The 17,973-nt window shown below is 53.9% G+C and overlaps 2 protein-coding genes across 4 annotated transcripts in view; both read right to left on the bottom strand.

The window, feature by feature from the left end:
- LOC108931311 (CUB and sushi domain-containing protein 1-like) overlaps positions 1 to 7,554 on the bottom strand; it is a 32,382-nt gene extending 24,828 nt beyond the window's left edge. The window contains exons 1-15 of one of the 3 annotated variants that reach the window (XM_029258425.1): positions 7,477 to 7,554; positions 6,515 to 6,618; positions 6,317 to 6,429; positions 6,029 to 6,211; positions 4,852 to 5,178; positions 4,352 to 4,546; positions 4,095 to 4,233; positions 3,401 to 3,588; positions 2,979 to 3,167; positions 2,673 to 2,789; positions 2,333 to 2,548; positions 1,943 to 2,026; positions 1,109 to 1,278; positions 728 to 884; positions 393 to 584 (exon numbers count right to left, since the gene is read on the bottom strand). In XM_029258425.1, the coding sequence (XP_029114258.1) occupies positions 393 to 584; positions 728 to 884; positions 1,109 to 1,278; positions 1,943 to 2,026; positions 2,333 to 2,548; positions 2,673 to 2,789; positions 2,979 to 3,167; positions 3,401 to 3,588; positions 4,095 to 4,233; positions 4,352 to 4,546; positions 4,852 to 5,178; positions 6,029 to 6,209 (2,155 nt within the window). In that variant the 5' untranslated portion in view covers positions 6,210 to 6,211; positions 6,317 to 6,429; positions 6,515 to 6,618; positions 7,477 to 7,554. Of the gene's footprint in view, positions 1 to 392; positions 585 to 727; positions 885 to 1,108; positions 1,279 to 1,942; positions 2,132 to 2,332; positions 2,549 to 2,672; positions 2,790 to 2,978; positions 3,168 to 3,400; positions 3,589 to 4,094; positions 4,234 to 4,351; positions 4,547 to 4,851; positions 5,179 to 6,028; positions 6,212 to 6,316; positions 6,430 to 6,514; positions 6,619 to 7,476 lie in introns of all 3 variants that reach the window. The other 2 variants (XM_029258424.1, XM_029258426.1) reach the window with 2 other exon arrangements.
- A 1,939-nt stretch (positions 7,555 to 9,493) lies between these two features.
- On the bottom strand, positions 9,494 to 13,487 carry csmd1a (CUB and Sushi multiple domains 1a). The gene is made up of 5 exons (XM_029258567.1): positions 13,325 to 13,487; positions 11,986 to 12,202; positions 10,577 to 10,689; positions 9,945 to 10,139; positions 9,494 to 9,705 (listed from the first exon to the last, which is right to left on the bottom strand). Exons 1-5 carry the CDS (start codon positions 13,485 to 13,487, stop codon positions 9,494 to 9,496), a joined length of 900 nt encoding a protein of 299 aa, XP_029114400.1.
- Between the last annotated feature and the right edge of the window lie 4,486 nt (positions 13,488 to 17,973).

Consider the following 17,973-nt stretch of genomic DNA (forward strand, 5'->3'; position numbering starts at 1 on the left):
CCAGAGCACACCCCGAGTACGAGGTCAGTGGCTGCTGGAAAAACCGACATTCAGATGGATCACGGAGGTTTATGCGAAAGAGAAGCTCAAAGAAACTGATCTGTTTTCCTCCGTCGTGCCTGGAGCACAAGGAGCTGCGTGACAAATGACAGCGAGAAGAACTTCGCTCCCGAGCCCTGGTTCATTTGTCAGTCTCAGGGACTTTAATCTCTAGCCTGGACCTTTTGATGGAGGACATGTCACACAGGTGAGCTGCTCCTCAGGGCCACAGAGACAGGAAGGCACAAGAGAGGAGGTTGTGTGTGTGTGTCTGTCTCTATGTGCACCAGCTGTTCCCTCTGTTAGTGGCATTGAAAGGAGCTACTATCCCATCACTCCCGGGGGTGTCTTACCCACACACTGTGGAAGGGGGCTGCTCCACACTCTCCTGTCCCCCATCAGGCAAGTGAGCACAGCGCTGCCCCTCAGTGTGTATCCCGCATCACAGCTGTACAGCAGCGAGCTGCCAGCAGAGCGACCGCCATCCACCTGCCTGTAGCCAAACGGGGGGGTCCCTGGGTCCTCACATTTGTCCAGCTCCACACCTGGGGGGCAGGAAGAGATCGTATCGGGGGTCTGCTCCAGAGAGACACACACACACGCACGCACACACACACACACACACACACACACACACACACACACACACACACACAGAGGGTGCTCTAATACAGGTTGATGGACTCACTGTTGAAGTGCAGCTCAAACCCCCGACTGGTGTTGGCTGCGTCGCTGATAAACTCCAACCACAGAGAGTTGGACGTGCTGTTCAGAGTGACCCCCAGGAGCTCGGTGCCCGAGAACGAGCCCAGGAGTCGAGCCCGGTTACTGGTGCCATCATACACCTACACACACGCGCACGCACACACACACACACACACACACACACACACACACACATACACACATGCGCGCACACAGGGTGCATTATGAAACACAGGCTGCGGTGGTCATACATGTTGTTGAACACTTCAGCAGGTATGTGCAGCACAGCAGATAGGTGTGTGTGTGTGTGTGTGTGCGCGCGTGCTTTAAGGACATGCTGCTAGAGCGTTCCACATGAACTCACCCGCAACACATCGCCCTGCTGCAGGAGGAAGTCGCGAGCCCTCAGCTGGAGCCCCTTGCCTGACTGTGTGCGAACAGAGTAGATGCACTCGTGCTCGTTCCTGTAGGGGGCGGGGTAGTTGGGGGAGAGCAGGAGGCCCTGGGCGCCCGTCACCGAGGAGCCGCACTCGACTGCAGGGACACGGCGAACCACGGAGCACGGAGCAGCATTTCAACACGTTGTTTCCCCTGAGCAAATTCTTCACTGAACATCTCAGAGACCACACAAGCCAGACCACGGTTCAACCAGCCCGACTGCAGCCCAACCGCAGCCCTTCACACTCGACTATTTCCTTCTACTGCAACAATGGGGCCAGAAATGGGCCGACGCTGGTGCCTCTGAAACCTGGAGTCTGAAACCTTTCAGAGTGTTGGTGTGAGAGCAGCTAGTAGCAAAAGCCATGTGACACAGAACAAGCATATCCACACACGCATACACCCACACGCAGGCACATACACACACACCCACACGCGCGCGCGCACATACACACACACACACACATACAGCATTACGGCTCAGCAGAGGGAATCGGGGTTTCATTTGCCACATTAATCGCCCTGCTGTCCTGTTTTCCTGTACACTCATCACACACATTACACATGACTTTATTTACTGTAGTATACTATAGTTATTTACTGATGTGTTCTGTTGAGTGCTCTGTGTTACCAGTACACATTGCTGTACCACGACCAGTTGAGTACCACATAAGCAGTGCGGTACTGGGGTTGGGCTGCTCCAGTGTACTGCAGAGTTACCAATGGCCAGCCAGCCGGACGAAAGCACGGGATCACCTACCCACACACCTTGGCAGGGCGGAGCTCCAGAGCCGGCGCCGCCCCCCCAGGCAGGTGATCTGAGCTTGGCCGTCCAGACGATAACCTGGGAGGCAGGAGAAGAGCAAGGCGTCACCCACGCCGAACCGGACACCCCTACGGGTGCTGAAAGCTGGTGTCCCAGGGTCGTTACACGGCTCCAAGTCGTACTCTGTGGAGGAGGATGAGACGCGTAAATGATGGACACGGAGGATAACGGAAAGGTAGGGTGAGGACACAGGCAGAGGGTCACGGTGCCTGTGGAGCACAGCAACATTTCAAGCGTGTTTCTAACAAGGTGAGTGAGCAGCAGGAGCTCCAGCACACAAGAGGGCGACGTACCGACCAGTCGCCCACCGGCACCTCTCCCCACCTGAGAAGGTGATGTTGAAGCCCTCGTAGGAGACGGAGAAGTCGGACAGGAAGCGCAGCTGGACCGCGTGGTTGCCGAAGAGACCAGCGTTGAGCGGGAGGGGCAGTGTGGAGCTGCTCAGGCGCCACAGTGGCTGGGAGAAACTGCCGTTCTCCGTCACCAGCAGGTGGTCCTGGGGGCTCTCCAGGTGGAAGATGTGGAAGGTGAGCTGCACACCTGAGAACACGACACAGAGCAAAGTGGAAAAGACGCTGAGCCAATGATGTTCAGTGGAGCATCGGCACCTCCATCACAGTGGTCACTGTACCGCCAAACTGAGTCAACGTGTGGCCACACACACCTTTCCTATGGGAGGTCTCTATCACCCAGGTGCAGTTCAGGTTGTGTGGGTAGAAGTCAGGGAAGCCAGGGGACAGAATGGTGCCGCGAGGAGCCCGGATGTGGCCCCCACACAGAGCTGCGGGGGGACGGGATGGGTCAACATTGGAGGCACAACATCACGCATCCCAAAAAACTGATTAAAACATAATAAAAACCTAAAGCACATCAGTTTGACCCTTTGCCATCCATCCCCACCAAGCACTGAGCTCTTCTGTATTCGTGGAAACAGCGTGTCCATATGCTGGTGGGCGGAGTCTGGCCGTACCATCGCAGCTGGGCAGGGGACGACTCCACTGGAAGTTGGGCTCGCACTCCAGAGGTTCCAGGTCGCTGAGGGTGAACCCCGAGTCGCAGCCGAACGTCACCAGCGCCCCCACGTAGAAGTCATCGCCGTGACGGCGGCCGTTAACAGGGACCCCGGGATCGACGCAGTGATCCGACCGCTGTTGAACAACTGGGACAGACGCGTTTGTTTATACGTGACCGAACGTGGACATCCTGCCACTGAGTTTTGGTACAGCACTAAAATTAACCCCATGTGCTTTTAGTTAACGTGTAACCGATATACCTGTGTCATCTGGTAGTCATCACGTGTTGAAGAGAAGCGATAATAATGGTGTGGTTATAAGACACATACAATACATGAAACCAAGACTCTGCCCAGCAGGCCATCGAGAGGAATCTTACTCTCGTAGCGGATGAAGAAGCCGGCCTCAGAGTGGGTCTTATCAGTGGAAAAGAGCAGGTGCAGGAAGTTGGAGGTGCTCAAGAGGAAGAGGGGCGCCTGGGTGCCGTGGTAGCTGCCGATCAGCGGAGACGAAGGCCAGCGGCCGTCCCGCACCTCCAGCACGTCATAGTTGACCTCCGTGCGGAACCTGCAATGTTAGTTGGAGAGAACGCTGAAGGAGAGGCATTTTGCAAATAAGAGAGTTGTTGAGCATCATACGAGACACTGAGTGTCATGGCAACACCCACAAGCGCAACGACAGCACCTGGTACCAATGAGCCCGGCCAGGTATAAAGGCAGCGGCGTCCCGGCATCGGGTGCGGAATCTTACAACGCTTGCCTGCTCGGCTTGTGTATTCAGCATTTTGTTCCCAACACGCTGTTCCCTGGTCTTTGTTCCCGTTTCTCCTGGTTTTTGACCTCTACTTGTTCATCCATGTTCTGAATATTGCCTCACCCCTGAAATGACGTTTGCTCCTTGGAAAACCCACGCCTGTCCCTGACCACCGATTTTGTCTGCTCCTGTGATTGTTAAGGAAATAAACCTACTCGCACCTGGGTCCAAACCTTACCTCCTGTCTCCTGGCCTCGGCACTGACACTGAGTGAGGAAGCACAGCAGTCAGAGACACGCACGCACACACGGGGCACTCACGTTTCAAACTCGATCTTGATGGGGTAGCCGGGGGGGGCCTCAATGATCCACTCGCAGTTAAGACCTTCCTTGTAGTGCTCTGGCCATCCTGGGGACAGAATGACCCCCCTGGGGGCCTTCAGAGCTCCTCCACAGGGAGCTGGGGGGCAGAAAATGTGGAAGGCTGAGCTACATGGGCTGTGCACAGCTTGTGTGTGTGTGTGTGCGCGCGCGCGTGTGTGCATGCGCGCAAGTGATTGCTGCACGCTAACACGTGCCTTCACAGAGTGGAGCAGCGTTGTCCCACAGCACCATCCCATCCTTCAGGATGCAGGAGATGCTCATGGCTCCCTGTGTTCTGATGAAGCCCTCCAGGCACACGAAGATCACCGAGGTGCCCAGCTGCAGACTGGTGCCCAGACGTTTCCCATTCACTGGCACACCGGGGTCAGGGCACTCATTCTGCCCGAAAGCTGGGGTAGCACGACCCACACATTATCCACACACACACTCATCATCAGTTAACCACACACTCTTGTCCAATAGCCGGACACTTCTGTAACCCCACACCCACATCCCCACAAGCCCATCTCAAAGGAGCCAATTATTAACATTTATACTATTAACACCGTGTCACTGATGAATGTCACCGCCGAGAGGACACATGTGAGACATGTGAGACATGGCCCTGTATTCAGCGGTGAAGGTGATGGAGTTAAAATCATTTGTGGCAGAATGGGATTTAACCCATGTTTGGAAGGCTTGGCATGGTACTTACTGGTGAAAGTGATGTTAAATCCCCGACCGGTGGTGGTGTGATCCGTCTGAAACTCGAGGCGGGCCACATGTGTGCGAGTACTGATGGGCGAGGGCAGACTGTCACCCGAGAAGGTGCCCAGGACGGGCGATTCAGCCCCGCCCCCATCCTTGATGGACAGAAAGTCAAAGGACTTTTCCATACTCAGGTCATTAAAGGTGATGCTGATGCGGCGTTCAAGGGGGGCGATGATCAGCCACACGCAGTTCATGCCGTTGCCATAGTTCTGGGGGTAGTTGGGTGACAGCAGGACGCCCGATGGGGCGGTGAAGTTAAAGAGACAAGAGACTGTGGAGGGGGGCAAAGCAAGAAAGGAGAGCCAGATGAGAGCAGCACTACCATGTCCCTTCGGGGAGAAGACGGATGTTGGACTGTGGGCTCTGTGTGTCCCTCTGTCACTCCCAGGACACCGGTATAGCTCCACTGTTCATGTGTTTGGGTGCCCAATGGGGGGTAGAGACACCAAGGAGACGGACAATCAGAGCTGAGGTGTTCACCACTTCATCTCCTCCACACTGACAGCTCATCTCCGCATGGTGGAGCGTGCAGCACAGCAACACGGCCACGCGAACCTGGATGCTTATTTGAGCACCTCGGGAGGCCTCGAATCCTCAGGGGGTGAGACCCCATCGTGTGGATCAGGAACCTCTTGAACTGACATTTATTCATTGTTTGTTCACTTTTCTGCTACTCGACTTACATTGTTAATCTACTTACAGTTATGTTACCATTCATACAGCTGGGTATCTTACCAGAGCAATTTAGGGTAAGTACCTTGCTCAAGGGTCCTACAGCAGTAGGTGGGGTTCGAATGGACAACCTTCAAATCACGATGGGGATTACCCTTTGTGAGCAGAACAAGAACAAGCTCCAGCAGCGCTCTGCAGGTCAGTGTGTATAACTGAGTCTAACTGGTGCAACTCCATCATCATCTGACTGCGTCCATAGTGCAGCGCGACGTGAACACACACAGTACATCACTTTGGTGTTTCCAGGAACGGGGGAGGAGAGAGGAGCTGTGGCTAACTGTGCATATTGAGTAGAACATTAGCACAACACAGCAGCTAACAGTCCTGTGTGTGTGTGTGTGTGTGTGTGTGAGAGAGAGAGAGAGAGAAGAGAGACACAGCTCACTCACACGTGCAGCTGGGCTTCTTGGCCGACCACTGGTTGTTCCTCAGACACGTGATGTTCTTCGGGCCGACCAGCTCGAAGGCAGGGAGACACTCGAACTGCAGCTGATCCCCGTGCAGGAAGCTGGAGCCTCGCCGCCTGCCGTGGGGGGGCACACCGGGGTCACCGCAGCCAGCCTGCTCCATCTCTACAGGTAAGAGCAGAATCCCTCAGCGGAGCCTCAGCTGACTCCTGTCTTGCCATGAACACTGCAAGCTTTTCAGAGGAGAAGGGATCAGGTCTCCATCTTTACCTTCATACAAGACCCTGAAGCCCTACGACACACTGCTGTCATCTGTCTTGAAGTTGAGCCACATCTGGTGACTGATGCTGATCACCAGGTCCGGCGTTGTGGTGCCTGTCAGTCTGCAAAGGAACCGGCAAGCGAAGAGTTGTACTCACGTTGGGGCAGGGGGTGCTGCTGGAGAAAGTTGCTCTGGACGGCACTTACGTGTGAAAAACAGTTTTCTGGTCCCCGACAGAAGCTCCATCTCCCACCGTGAGAGTGTCATAACCTTGCTCAAGGTCAAAGCTCTCGAATGTCAGCTTGATCGCCTTCGACAGGTAAAAACCAAGGTCAAGACCGTTCGTACTTTTAGTAAGAGCTTGCAGGTGATGGAATGATGGTCACATGGGTTTATGCGGTGGTGAGACGATGGGATGAAGGAGTGATGGAATCGCTCCAGTAAGTAACAGTGCAGGTGCAAACACTGGGAGCTGCCAAGGGTCAAGGGCTTCATCCATTGCAATTTTCTTTTGAAACTTTTGATGGATCTAAAGCTGCTCTTAATGGAAACTTTTCATAGTTATTATCCATCTACTGACCTTTACAGATCAGATGGATGGAAAATCATTGAAAAGGTTCTGTTTCTGATCCTTAGCAAATGGAATGAAAAATAATGTTTTGTTTTATTTCCGTTTGCTTATATTCTTAAAGAACCTGCAGGTACATAGTTTTGTTTTATACCTAGAATTAAAATAACAGAGTATGAAAGTAAATCTTTTGTAAAGTAAAACATCAAATAAAAAAAACAAGAGTTAAAAGTGAACGGCACTTTTTATGCCACAAAGTGAGCGTTTCAAGCTGTTTCAGGAATCTTTCAATTAAGCGTTGGGGAAAAAACGAACTCAAGTGAAGGAAGCAGCAGGTCCTGGTTCCAATGAGCTGATGGTTGGCAGTGGAGTGAGATGATCAGGAATAGAGCAACTGACAAACAATCAGAGTGTCTATTGAGTGTTAAAGCTGCATCCAACACACTGCTGAAAACAGGGGGTTGTCTCTAAAATTGAAGAGCAAAGAATACAGCTAAAGAGCATCCTGTCACTCGAGGAGCAGCTTCTGAGCTCAAGCCTGGAGGCAGAATGTGTCTTTGGGTGTGGGGGCAATGACACGGCCCCCAGTGAACAGCTGACCTTGGACGTGTCTGTTGCCGTGACAACCCAGGAGCAGTTGGCGTTGTTATCATATTGAACGGGAAAGTTGGGTGAAGCGATCGTACCACTGGGGCCATGGAGCTGTCCACCACATGAAGGTGCTGAAAGGAAGCAGCAAACAAGCAGTCTTTTGAAACTACCCAACAAGGACCTGTCCACCAATCAGAGCTGGAGATGGTGCGTGTACTGGGACCTGTCCACCAATCATAGACAGAAACGGTGTGTGTAGTGTGTACTGGGACCTGTCCACCAATCAGACATAGAGGCGGTGTGGGTACGGGGAGCTGTCCACCAATCAGAGTTGGAGCCGGTGTGTGTACTGGGACCTGTCCACCAATCATAGACAGAAACGGTGTGTGTCCGGAGAGCTGTCCACCAATCAGAGATGGAGAGTGTGTTTATCCGGAGCTGTCCATACTACCTTTACACACGGGTGGACTGTCACTCCACCCAACGTAGCTGTCCATCACAGGAAAACAGGTGATGCTCTTGGACCCTTGTAGCTCATAGCCGTCATCACAAGAGAAGTACACCGTGGAGCCTCTCCTGCAGAGGACGCAACACACAGCCCATAACCCAGTGTTTGTGGACAGGCCACACCCAGGTGTTTGCATGCTCCACCTCTCACCTGAAATCAGAGCCCTTCCTGTTCCCCTGCGCTGGGACTCCGGGGTCAGGACAGCGGTGCAGTTCTTGAGCCACTTGTGACACTGAAAGGAGGAAGGGGCTCGTAAGCGGGAGGCGTCTCTCTCTGTCTCTCTCTCTCTGTCTGCGTTTGTCTGTCTCTCTGGATTTCCCCCCCGACACACACACTGGTTCCACCAGGCAGCTCATCTCACTCACACACGGACGTCTTCTGCTCACGGCTCCTGCTGGGAAGGAGCATCAGTCCTCGGGGCTTCAGCTCGTTCGTTTTCTTTACTGCAATACACAAACACACACACACACATAGTGAGTCACAAGAGTGTGTGTGTGCTCAGCACAGGTCAGTCACACACAGGCATGTCTGCCCATGCTCACATCCCCCTCTAAAAGTCACAGTCAGCAGGACCCTACACTGGGTTACAGTTATTTATTATAGAAAGATGAACACCAATGGATGTCCCACCCATTCATTTGCACAGCACAGAGGCCCTGCTTATGCCCACCCCCCATCGAATCCACAGCACCAGGAACCTCCACCCCCTCTGCCCACCTTCAAAATGAGCACTGAAGCCCTGTAGCTGACGGGTTCCGTCAGTGATGAAACGCAGCCTGAGCCAATTCCTACTGCTGAGGACAGGAGGCGGGAGGGTGGAGCCTGTGAACCTGCGGGGCGAGCGAGCGAGCGAGACAGAGAGAGAGAACAAGAGACAGTGTGTGTGCCTGTGAGTTTGTGTGCGCGCATACACATCAGACTCATACGCTGCAGAAATACCTGGTCGCCTCCACACCTTACAGGGTGGTCCTGGATCGAGGCTCAGGTACCATGATCATGTCTTTGGTGATGATGTCACTGGAGTCCAGGCAGGGACCCCACAACCATCTGGCCCAAATCCCAGTCCTCTAAACACCTCAGCAGCAGGTGCCACCACATGCTCTCCTTCCTCAAACCTTGACCGTGCGCAGGTGTGGACACACCTCACTGATAGACAGCACGACAAACACACTGCTTGGGGCGCAGGGTACCACAGCCGGACGGGGATTCAAACCCAGGCACTTTGAGTGGAAGGCAGACGCTCTGATGACCACTTGAAGGGGGTGCACACATTCTCTCTATTACTGGCCTAGCATACACACACCTACTTACACTGGTCAGCTGACACACAGCTGGGTATTTTTACTTTATCCTGGGTACTGTACAGTGGCTTCAAACCCAGGTCCTTCCCACTAAGGTAAAGGAGCCTAAGCAGCACCTGCTGGACTTGGGCTTGTGAGCAAACTCTGTGTGTGTCTGTGTGTCTGTGTGTGTCTGTGTGTGTGTGTGTGTGTGTGTATGCGCGCGCTGTGTTCACACTCACCACAGTGAGGAGCCCTCGGCACCGCTGACCTCCAGCACGTCGTATCCCTCCTCGAGCTGGAAGGTGGAGAAGAGGAGTGTGATCGTGTCCCCCGGGTCGCTCACAACGGTCCAGGTGCAGTCGCAGTCGCTGCTGTACTCCTGCGGGAAGTTGGGACTGGAGACGGAGCCGCTGCTCCCCCTGAGGGTGGTCCCACAGGCGCCATCCGCTGCGGAGCGCACGCACACACGCACACACAGACACACACACACAAGCGCCCGCGTAACAAAGACGTGTACGGCGTGACGAAAAGGCCTCGTCGGCAAAATGTCACTCAGGACGTTTTTATTGGAGGAAAACAGGTGAAAAACAATGTGTTGGACAGTGACCCGAAATGTTAGAGAGAGGAGCTGCAGCGGAGTGTGTGTACGTGTGCGTGCGCGTGTGTGCTTGTGCGTGCGCGTGTACCTCGACAGGTGGGCACCGGGAAATCCCAGGCGGCGACACCAGGCGCTGCGGTCACACAGGTGAGCACGGCGCTGCCGTCCAGCACAAGCCCCGCCCCACAGCTGTAGCGAACCTCGTCCCCGACGCCAAACCTGGACCCTTGAAAGAACCCGCCCCGCAGGGGCCCCGGCGTCCCACACGTGTGTCTGGGCAGAGCTGCGGGAAACATGGGAGAGCAGGAGTGTGGGAAGCACAGGACACAGCGCATGCGTGCGCACACACACACACACACACACACACACACACACACACACACACACACACACACACACAGACAGACACACAGCAACTACTTACAGTTTGTTACCCATCTGGGAAAGCCCTACACTAGCAGTTGCCTCCTCAACTGTGGAAAAGCCACATTAAGTGAAACCACAGGAGGCCGCTGCTGCTTTCTACCAGGACATGCTGGTGAAGACCAGCTGATGGTCCCCAAAGTGCCCATCCAGGGCAGTGGCTGCACCCCTACCCTCACACCTGGCCCCCCCGCCAACGACACGTGAAAGCCGCCCAAAGCCACAGACCCCGACGACAGCTTCCCCCCCCTCAGCTCCACACTGCCCCCGGTGGTCGCCCCACAGGCGAGGCTCTACCTTTGTAGGAGACCTTGAAGCCCCGGGCGCCGACAGCGTAGTCCGACAGGAAGGACAGCGTGAGCCGGGGGGTGGAGCTAATGATGGGAGCGGGCATGTCGAACCCTGTCAATCTGCAGAGGGGGAGGAGGCAAACAGATAAGGGGGGGCATCAGTCAAACCTCAGTACTTAGGAGCAGAAATCAGATGGAGGTGAGAACTTGAAGACCATGGAAAACAGAGCTATGAAAGTTGAGCATGGAGCAGGAGAGATGAATGGAATACCTTAAGTACATCTGCTGGGGGGGGGGAGCTCTGTGTGTGTGTATGTGTGTGTGTGTCTTTTCCGTTACAACCTTCTCAGCACTACATGAAAGGGTGTTTGACGAGTCTTCATCACTGGAATAATAATTATTGCACAAGTTCCTTTGCACTCGACCCTTTGAACTTTTACAGGTCAGTGGGTTTGAGTCGTTACACACGCTGCCCTCACTCACTCTCTCTCTCTCTCACACACACACACACACACACACACACACACACACACACGCACACGCGCGCACAATCAGCAGTCTGAATATCTCTTAACGCCACTGTATGGCGTTGATCAGCTGCTCATGGTACTGCAGTCAAACAGGGTACTTCTGCGTGAAGCTGTGTGTTAAAAAGAGCAGCGAGACAGACGGACAGAAAGGGGAAGAGAGAGACAGAGAGAGAGAGAGAAAGAAAGAGAAAGAGGGAAAGAGAGAAAGAGAGAGAGCACACCGTGGGGGGTGGAGCTGAAAGTTCAACATCAACAGAAAATGTCAAACTGTCACCTTGTTACTCAGCAACTGCAGGAAAACTGGCATTAGACTGGAAGTGACAAAAGCCTGTGTGTGTGTGTGTGTGTGTGTGTGTGTGAGAGAGAACCAGAGCCACCAGAGACAAGGCTTTCCCACAAAAAAGGGACGGAGTGTCGTACCCAAGCGGCCCCACTTTGACACAATGTATCGTGAGCGGCCGTTTTGTGGAGGAAATTCTTGTGGCAGAACTTTCCGGAGCATTTTTGCGTTTCAGGTCGGAAAACTCAGCGTCGTGATATGTGACCGGCTCTAACCACTGCGCCACCTGCTGGACCTAAAGCATTTACCCTGCCCCACACAGAAGTGCACTTTTGGACGGCATGATTTTTCCCAGGTGGACCGCGGTCACTCCCAGGTCAATGCTCCAGGGCCCGCAGGACCTGATGACTTAGAGAAGGAAATGACCAGTTCCACCCTGTTGTGACCAGAGGTTCAGGCCCAGTTCAGAGAACGTGGCAGGTCTCTCTGATGGGGGGGTCTCCAGAATGGACCACATGGACCCCCAGGGAGGAGGGGAGGGGCAACAGCACAAAGAGCACGGATGAGTCAGACCCCCAGTGGAGCATGAGGCCCCTCCCCCCTCACCTGGAGCGCAGGACAGCGGCGCCGGGAGGTCCGTCGAACACGGAGAGAACGTCAAAGTGCTGCTCGAGGGCGAAGCTCTCAAACACCAGCTGGATGCGGTTGCTCTCGGCGACCAGGAGCTCCCAGGTGCAGCGGGCGAAACTCGGGTAGCCGTGCGGGTAACCTGGGCTCTGGAGGGAGCCGGCCGAGCCGTCGAGGACGCGGCTGCAGTTCTCGGCTGAGGGACGCGAGAAAGCGGTCGAGGTCACGGGCGGTCGGCCCTCGTGCGTCACAGCGGCGACCGCAGGAAGGGAAGTATCGTTTTTGGGCCTCATATTGGTCAAAAACAATGTAAAACACAAGTACACACACGATATTTCACTGCACTAAAAACTATGCTTATTTTCGACTCTGTAAACAGCATCTTCCCGGAAGAGTTACGTAACACGTATTAATAATCTCACGAAGACGCATTAATAATCTCATCAACATGCATTAATCATCTCCACTGCAAGCCTGAAGGAGGGACTTCTGGACACAGCTGGGACACAGAGTTCAGGTTGCGACCCAACATCATGCCGTCTGCGAGGCGTCGCCGCGCACGGAGCACAGCCAACTGCTGGTGCTCAGCGGCGCCCCCTTCTGCTCCCTGCGGAGAAGCGCCGGCGCATCTGAGCAGGAAAACAGGCCTTTGCTTTCCAACAGCTGACAGGCTGCCATGAGTTCGCCTCCATCGAGGGAACTTTACCGCGGTATCGCTGCGGAGATGAAGCTGCACCACTGCGGATTTCGGGCAAGAATAAAATGAGGAAATTGAATTGACGTGTAAACGAGAAGCTGAGGCCTCGCCGAGCGCCAGCACCAGCGCCCCCCGCAGCCCCGTCTCGTCTCCGTGCCACGGAGGCGGCCAGAGAGGGTGCATTTGAACCCTTGCTGGGGGGGGGACGGATGGGACAGGACATCAGTCGTAACGCTGGGGTACAACAGGGTACAACAACGTCCATCAGTGAGAACACTGGAATAAAAGAGGGTGCAACAGTGAGGGCCAGGTGATCAGTATTGGTTTGGTGATCAATAAAGGGACTCTGATCAATGATTTGCTTTGGTGATCAGTGGAGGGACTCAGTCAGCCCTGTGTTTCTGTACTGTACTGTACTGTACTCTGTACTGTGGTGCAGGAGCACTGGAGCTTAACAGCCTATTATAGCCTATAGGCACTCACTCAGTACCTTTCTACTCTCTCTCTGTCTCGCGCACACGATAGTGAAATATAATAAATAACACCTGACTGTCACGACCTGCGTTACCGCACTCCGCCCACTGCCGTATCTCGCTTTACCCCCTTCGTGCGGTAACTCACCCCGAGCGCACGCGGACAGGAGCCCCGCGCACAGCAGAATCCCGCCGCAGCGCCGCGATCCCGAAGCGCTTCCTCCCCATCCGCGGAACGGTCTCGCGCCGCGCGCCCCGGCCTGCGCTTCCTCGCGTCTCGCTGCGGCGCCGTCGTTCCCCGCGGCGGTCATGGCGCGTGCGGGCAGCGCGCGACCCGCGGAAGGTTCACGGTGCGGCGGAGAGGAGCGCCGTGCGCGAGACGAGGCTCCTGCTTCTGGACGGAACCATCTGGGTCCTCCGGCAGGGATGTGGGAGAGCGAAGAAAGGGAGGGAACGTTGGATGGGAATGAAGGGAGGAATGGAGGGAGAGAATGGAGGAAAGGAATGAAGGGAGGAATGGAAGAAAGGAAGGGAGGGAAGAAATCAAGGGCATAAATGGAGGAAAGAAATGGAGGGAGAGAATGGAGGAAAGAAATCAACAAGGGCATGAACGGAGGAAAGGAATGGAAGGAGAGAACGGAGGGAAGAAATCAAGGGCATGAATGTAGGAAAGGAATGAAGGGAGGAATGGAAGAAAGGAATGCAGGGAGAGAAGGGAGGGAGAGAATGGAGGAAAGGAATCAAGGGCATGAATGAATGGAGGAATGGAAGAAAGGAATGCAGGGAGAGAATGGAGGGAGAACTGGAGGAAAGAAATGGAGAGAGAGAATGGAGGGAAGAAATCAAGAGAATGAATGGAGGAAAGAAATGGAGGGAAGAAATCAAGGGCATGAATGGAGGGAGAGAATGAATGGAGGAAAGAAATCAAGTGCATGAATGGAGAAAAGGAATGGAGGGAGAGAATGGAGGGAAGAAATCAAGACATGAATGTAGGAAAGGAAGGAAGGGAGAGAATAGAGGAAAGAAATGGACAGAGAGAAGGGAGGGAAGGAATGAAGGGCACAAATGGAGGATGTGAATGAAGGGAGGAATGAAGGGAGGGAACAGAGGAAAGGAATAGAGGGAGGGAAGGAATGGAGGATGGGAATGAAGTGATAAATGAGGGGACTGAATGAAGGAAAGGAACAGGTCCCTATACCTGTCCCTCATGGTGTCCCACACAGGGTCCCTCATACCTGCTCCCTATTCCAGCACTATGATTTAACTCTTTCCTTCCCCCTGACACCTGGGGGACAGTGTGCACGTGGAGGTGGACACTGCTATAAGTGTCTTTGCCAGATCCCCAGTCCTCTGTGTGCAAGGATTCGACCCAAACGTTCCGCTACTCCTTTCCACCCCAGTGTCTCCAGAGAGGAGCAGCTACTGGGGGGGGCACTTACCTGCGGACAGCACTATTCTCTGGAAGTTCTTCAGCTCGCGCCGTTTCGCCGTCCCACCGGCGCTGGGCGGCAAACGATGACATTTTCATGGTCTTTCCTCCTGTTTCCATCACAGATTTTTGCACCTCTCAAGGAAAAGGGGAGGCGATGTCTCCCACTATTTGACCACATCTGCATCCTTCTCAAATGACCGCACTTGACCACACCTACATGTGTCTCATGACCGCATCTGTCTTGTTTCTCCGCCTAAACGGAAAACAACTTTGACGTGGAGATGCTAGCGACCGTTTTGCCTTGGTAACCGCACCTCTTTTGACTTCCTCCCCCGTCCCACGTTTTCGCTCCATTGGTTCGAACGTAGTGTGATTAGGGGATTAGAGTGAAACAATCAGAGAAACCACAGAGACTTGCAGGGGCACTACCGCTGCACTCAGGTAGTCAAACATCTCCACACTGCAGGTTCGAGGCTTTGCTGTCCGCAGCACGGTCCCCACGAGCATGGCGGAATTCCACTCGCTCCCTCGGGGGGCGCCGTCAACAAGAACTGGGCGTCACCGCAGCTCCTGCGCAGCAAGACCAACAAGTACCGAGCGGCGCTGGGCCACAGGTGTATCTTGGTGGCGCCGTGTTCCTCGTGTCCGTGGTGGCGGCCGACAAGTTGTGGGATGACGAGCAGAAAGTCGGGCTGCGTCAGCGCCTTTCATGACCGCTCGCTTTGCAGGTGTGCCGCCGGGCCCTGCAGCTCATTTGCATCACGTGCCCCTTGTTGCTCGTCGTCATGCCACTAAGACCGTGCACGAGGCCTCCCGGCTGCACTCCGCTCTAGGAAGGAGCGTTGCGTCCTACGGTGGACCTACCTGCTCCGTCTGCTGCCCAAGTGCACGTTTGATGCCACCTTCCTCTCCGTGCTCTGCCGCATCTCCGGCTATGGTCTGCAGCACGTCTTGCCGTGCCCTGGCGCCACGGACTACTTCATTCCCCCCACCGAGAAGAAGCTCTTTGTGGTCATCTCCTCAACCATCTGAACCTGCGAGTGGGTCGGTCAGGGGCTCTAGCTGGCGGCCGAGCCGTGTCGCAAGGTCCTCTGGGAGCAGCGAGGACGGGAGGCAGGAAGACAGCACATGGCGCCCTCACATCTCTGTCCTAGGGTACAGCGCCCCCCTCAACCCCACTGTCACCGGCCATGCCCTCAGAGGTTTTCCCAAGGAGAGGGTCACACACTGCGGAGTGATGCAGAGTGTTGGCGGCACGGTGGCTCAGTTTGCGTGGAGTTTGCATGTTCTCCCTGTGTCAGCATGGGTTTCCCCCCACAGTCCAAAGACATGCTGTTCACTCATAGTGAGTGACAGAAAGAGTGTGTGTGTTCCCCTGATGGGTGGATGAGTGACCCATTGTAAGTAGTGTATCTAGCAGTGTAAGTTACCATGGTAAGTAAGGTGTGTGGGCTGATAACACTACACAGAGCCCACTGGAAGTGGCTTTGGAGAAAAGTGTCTGATAGATCTGAGAATTTACATTAATTTACATCCATCTACAGATGATGCCACTAACACTTTTCTCTCTCCCCTGACTCTCTCTGTCCTTTGTCTTCTAGACCAGCACGCCCCATCACTACCCCATGGCTGTCTGATATGTTACGTGCTAACAGGTCCAAACTGCGGGCTGCAGAATGTAGGTGGCGTAAATCCAAAACTCCATTGGACCTGGATGCTTACCAGTCACTCTTAGCTGCTTTTCAGTCTGCTGTCTCTTCAGCTAAAACCTCCTTCTTCCACAACAAAATACAGTCTGCATCCAAAAAAACCACACCGTCTCTCTGCCATCTTCTCATTCCTTCTGTGTCCCCCGCCACCTCATCCTCCCTCTTCTCTCACTGCTGAAGACTTTGCTTTGTTTTTCAGAGACAAAGTCAAAGCAATCACTGACAAGTTCTCAGCATCAACCTGCCCAGTTCGCGCTGGACACCTCCTCCCTCGGTCCGGTCATCACCTCCCATGGATTCAACTGCCACTGCTACGCTGATGATACCCAGCTCTTCCTCTCCCTTCCACCTGGAGCATCAGACATTTCGACATATCGCTGCCTGCCTGTCGACATTTCTGCATGGATGTCTAATCACCACCTCCAACTCAACGTCTCCAAAACAGAGATTCTTCACCTCCCAGCTGGCCTGTCCTCCTGTCACAACCTGTCGATCAAACTGGACAACTCTCTCATTTCGCCCACCTCCTTCGCTAAGAGTCTGGGAGTAACAATTGGTGCAAGTCTGTCTTTCTCTCAGCACATCGAAGCTACAACCCGGACCTGCAGATACATCCTGCATAATATTCATAGGATCCGTCTCTACCTCACAACAGACTCTGCCCAACTACTTGTCCAGGACATGGTGACATCCCGTCTGGATACTGCAACTCTCTCCTGTCTGGCCTTTCCGCTACTGCCATCAAACCTCTACAGCTGATACAGAACGCTGCTGCTGCACGAGTTGTGTTTGATTTGCCAAATTGTTCCCATGTATCTCCTCTACTCGTTTCTCTGCACTGGCTTCCTATAGCTGCCCGGATCAAACCAAGACCCTGGTTATTGTCTACAAATGCATCGTTAGAACTGCTCCCGGCTATTTACAGGACTTGATCAACCGGTACACCCCAGCCAGGCCCCTTCGCTCATCTACTTCTGGTCGCTCGGTGGTGCCGTGCAAGAAAGGCAAAGCTCGGAGGTTCTCGGTTCTGGGTCCGTTGTGGTGGAACAACCTCCCCCTCTCACTCAGAACTGCTGAAACTTTGTCTACATTCAAGAAGGGTCTGAAAACCCGCCTTTTCCAGATCCACTTTGCCCAAGATCTCTTCAGATCGTCTATGGTGTAACTGCTCAGGCATTGTAACTTCATAAGCATCCCCAGATACAACCTTTATTCAGTCACTACTCTGGCATTAAACTTGCTTATTTGTGTATCTTATATTTAAAAAAAATAAAAATTGGTGGAGGGTATCAGGATTTGTCTATCCTGTGTCTTATGCACTTATTTGAACGATGTGAACCTTAGTGCAGCAAGTCGTAGGGAACAAACTAGATTTACTTGAGTCACACATGTCTGCAGCCGTGTCTCTTTCTCTCAATGTAATGCATAAATTGTCCTTTTGCTGAGATGTAGGTCGCTTTGGACAAAAGCGTGTGCTAAATGAATAAATGGAAATGTGACGCTGTCCGGCACATCAGGGTAAAGCAGTGTGCTTGACTGCATGTGTGCAGCCAGAGCAACGAGAGAAGTGTGTGGGAGGGAGGCAAAGGGGGCCATGCGCACTGCGGACTGAGCGTGACGACTCATCTACATGACAGATCTGTCATTAGACATTAG

The sequence above is a fragment of the Scleropages formosus genome, chromosome 15, assembly GCF_900964775.1.
Source record: "Scleropages formosus chromosome 15, fSclFor1.1, whole genome shotgun sequence".
NCBI lineage: Eukaryota > Metazoa > Chordata > Actinopteri > Osteoglossiformes > Osteoglossidae > Scleropages > Scleropages formosus.

Coding starts and splice junctions, on each gene's coding strand:
- csmd1a (XM_029258567.1), bottom strand. CDS start 13,487: ATGACCGCCGCGGGGAACGACGGCGCCGCAGCGAGACGCGAGGAAGCG. Junction 12,203..13,324: donor CCTGTCCGCGTGCGCTCGGG/GTGAGTTACCGC, acceptor CGCGTCCCTCAG/CCGAGAACTGCAGCCGCGTC. Junction 10,690..11,985: donor GCCGCTGTCCTGCGCTCCAG/GTGAGGGGGGAG, acceptor CCCCCTCTGCAG/ATTGACAGGGTTCGACATGC.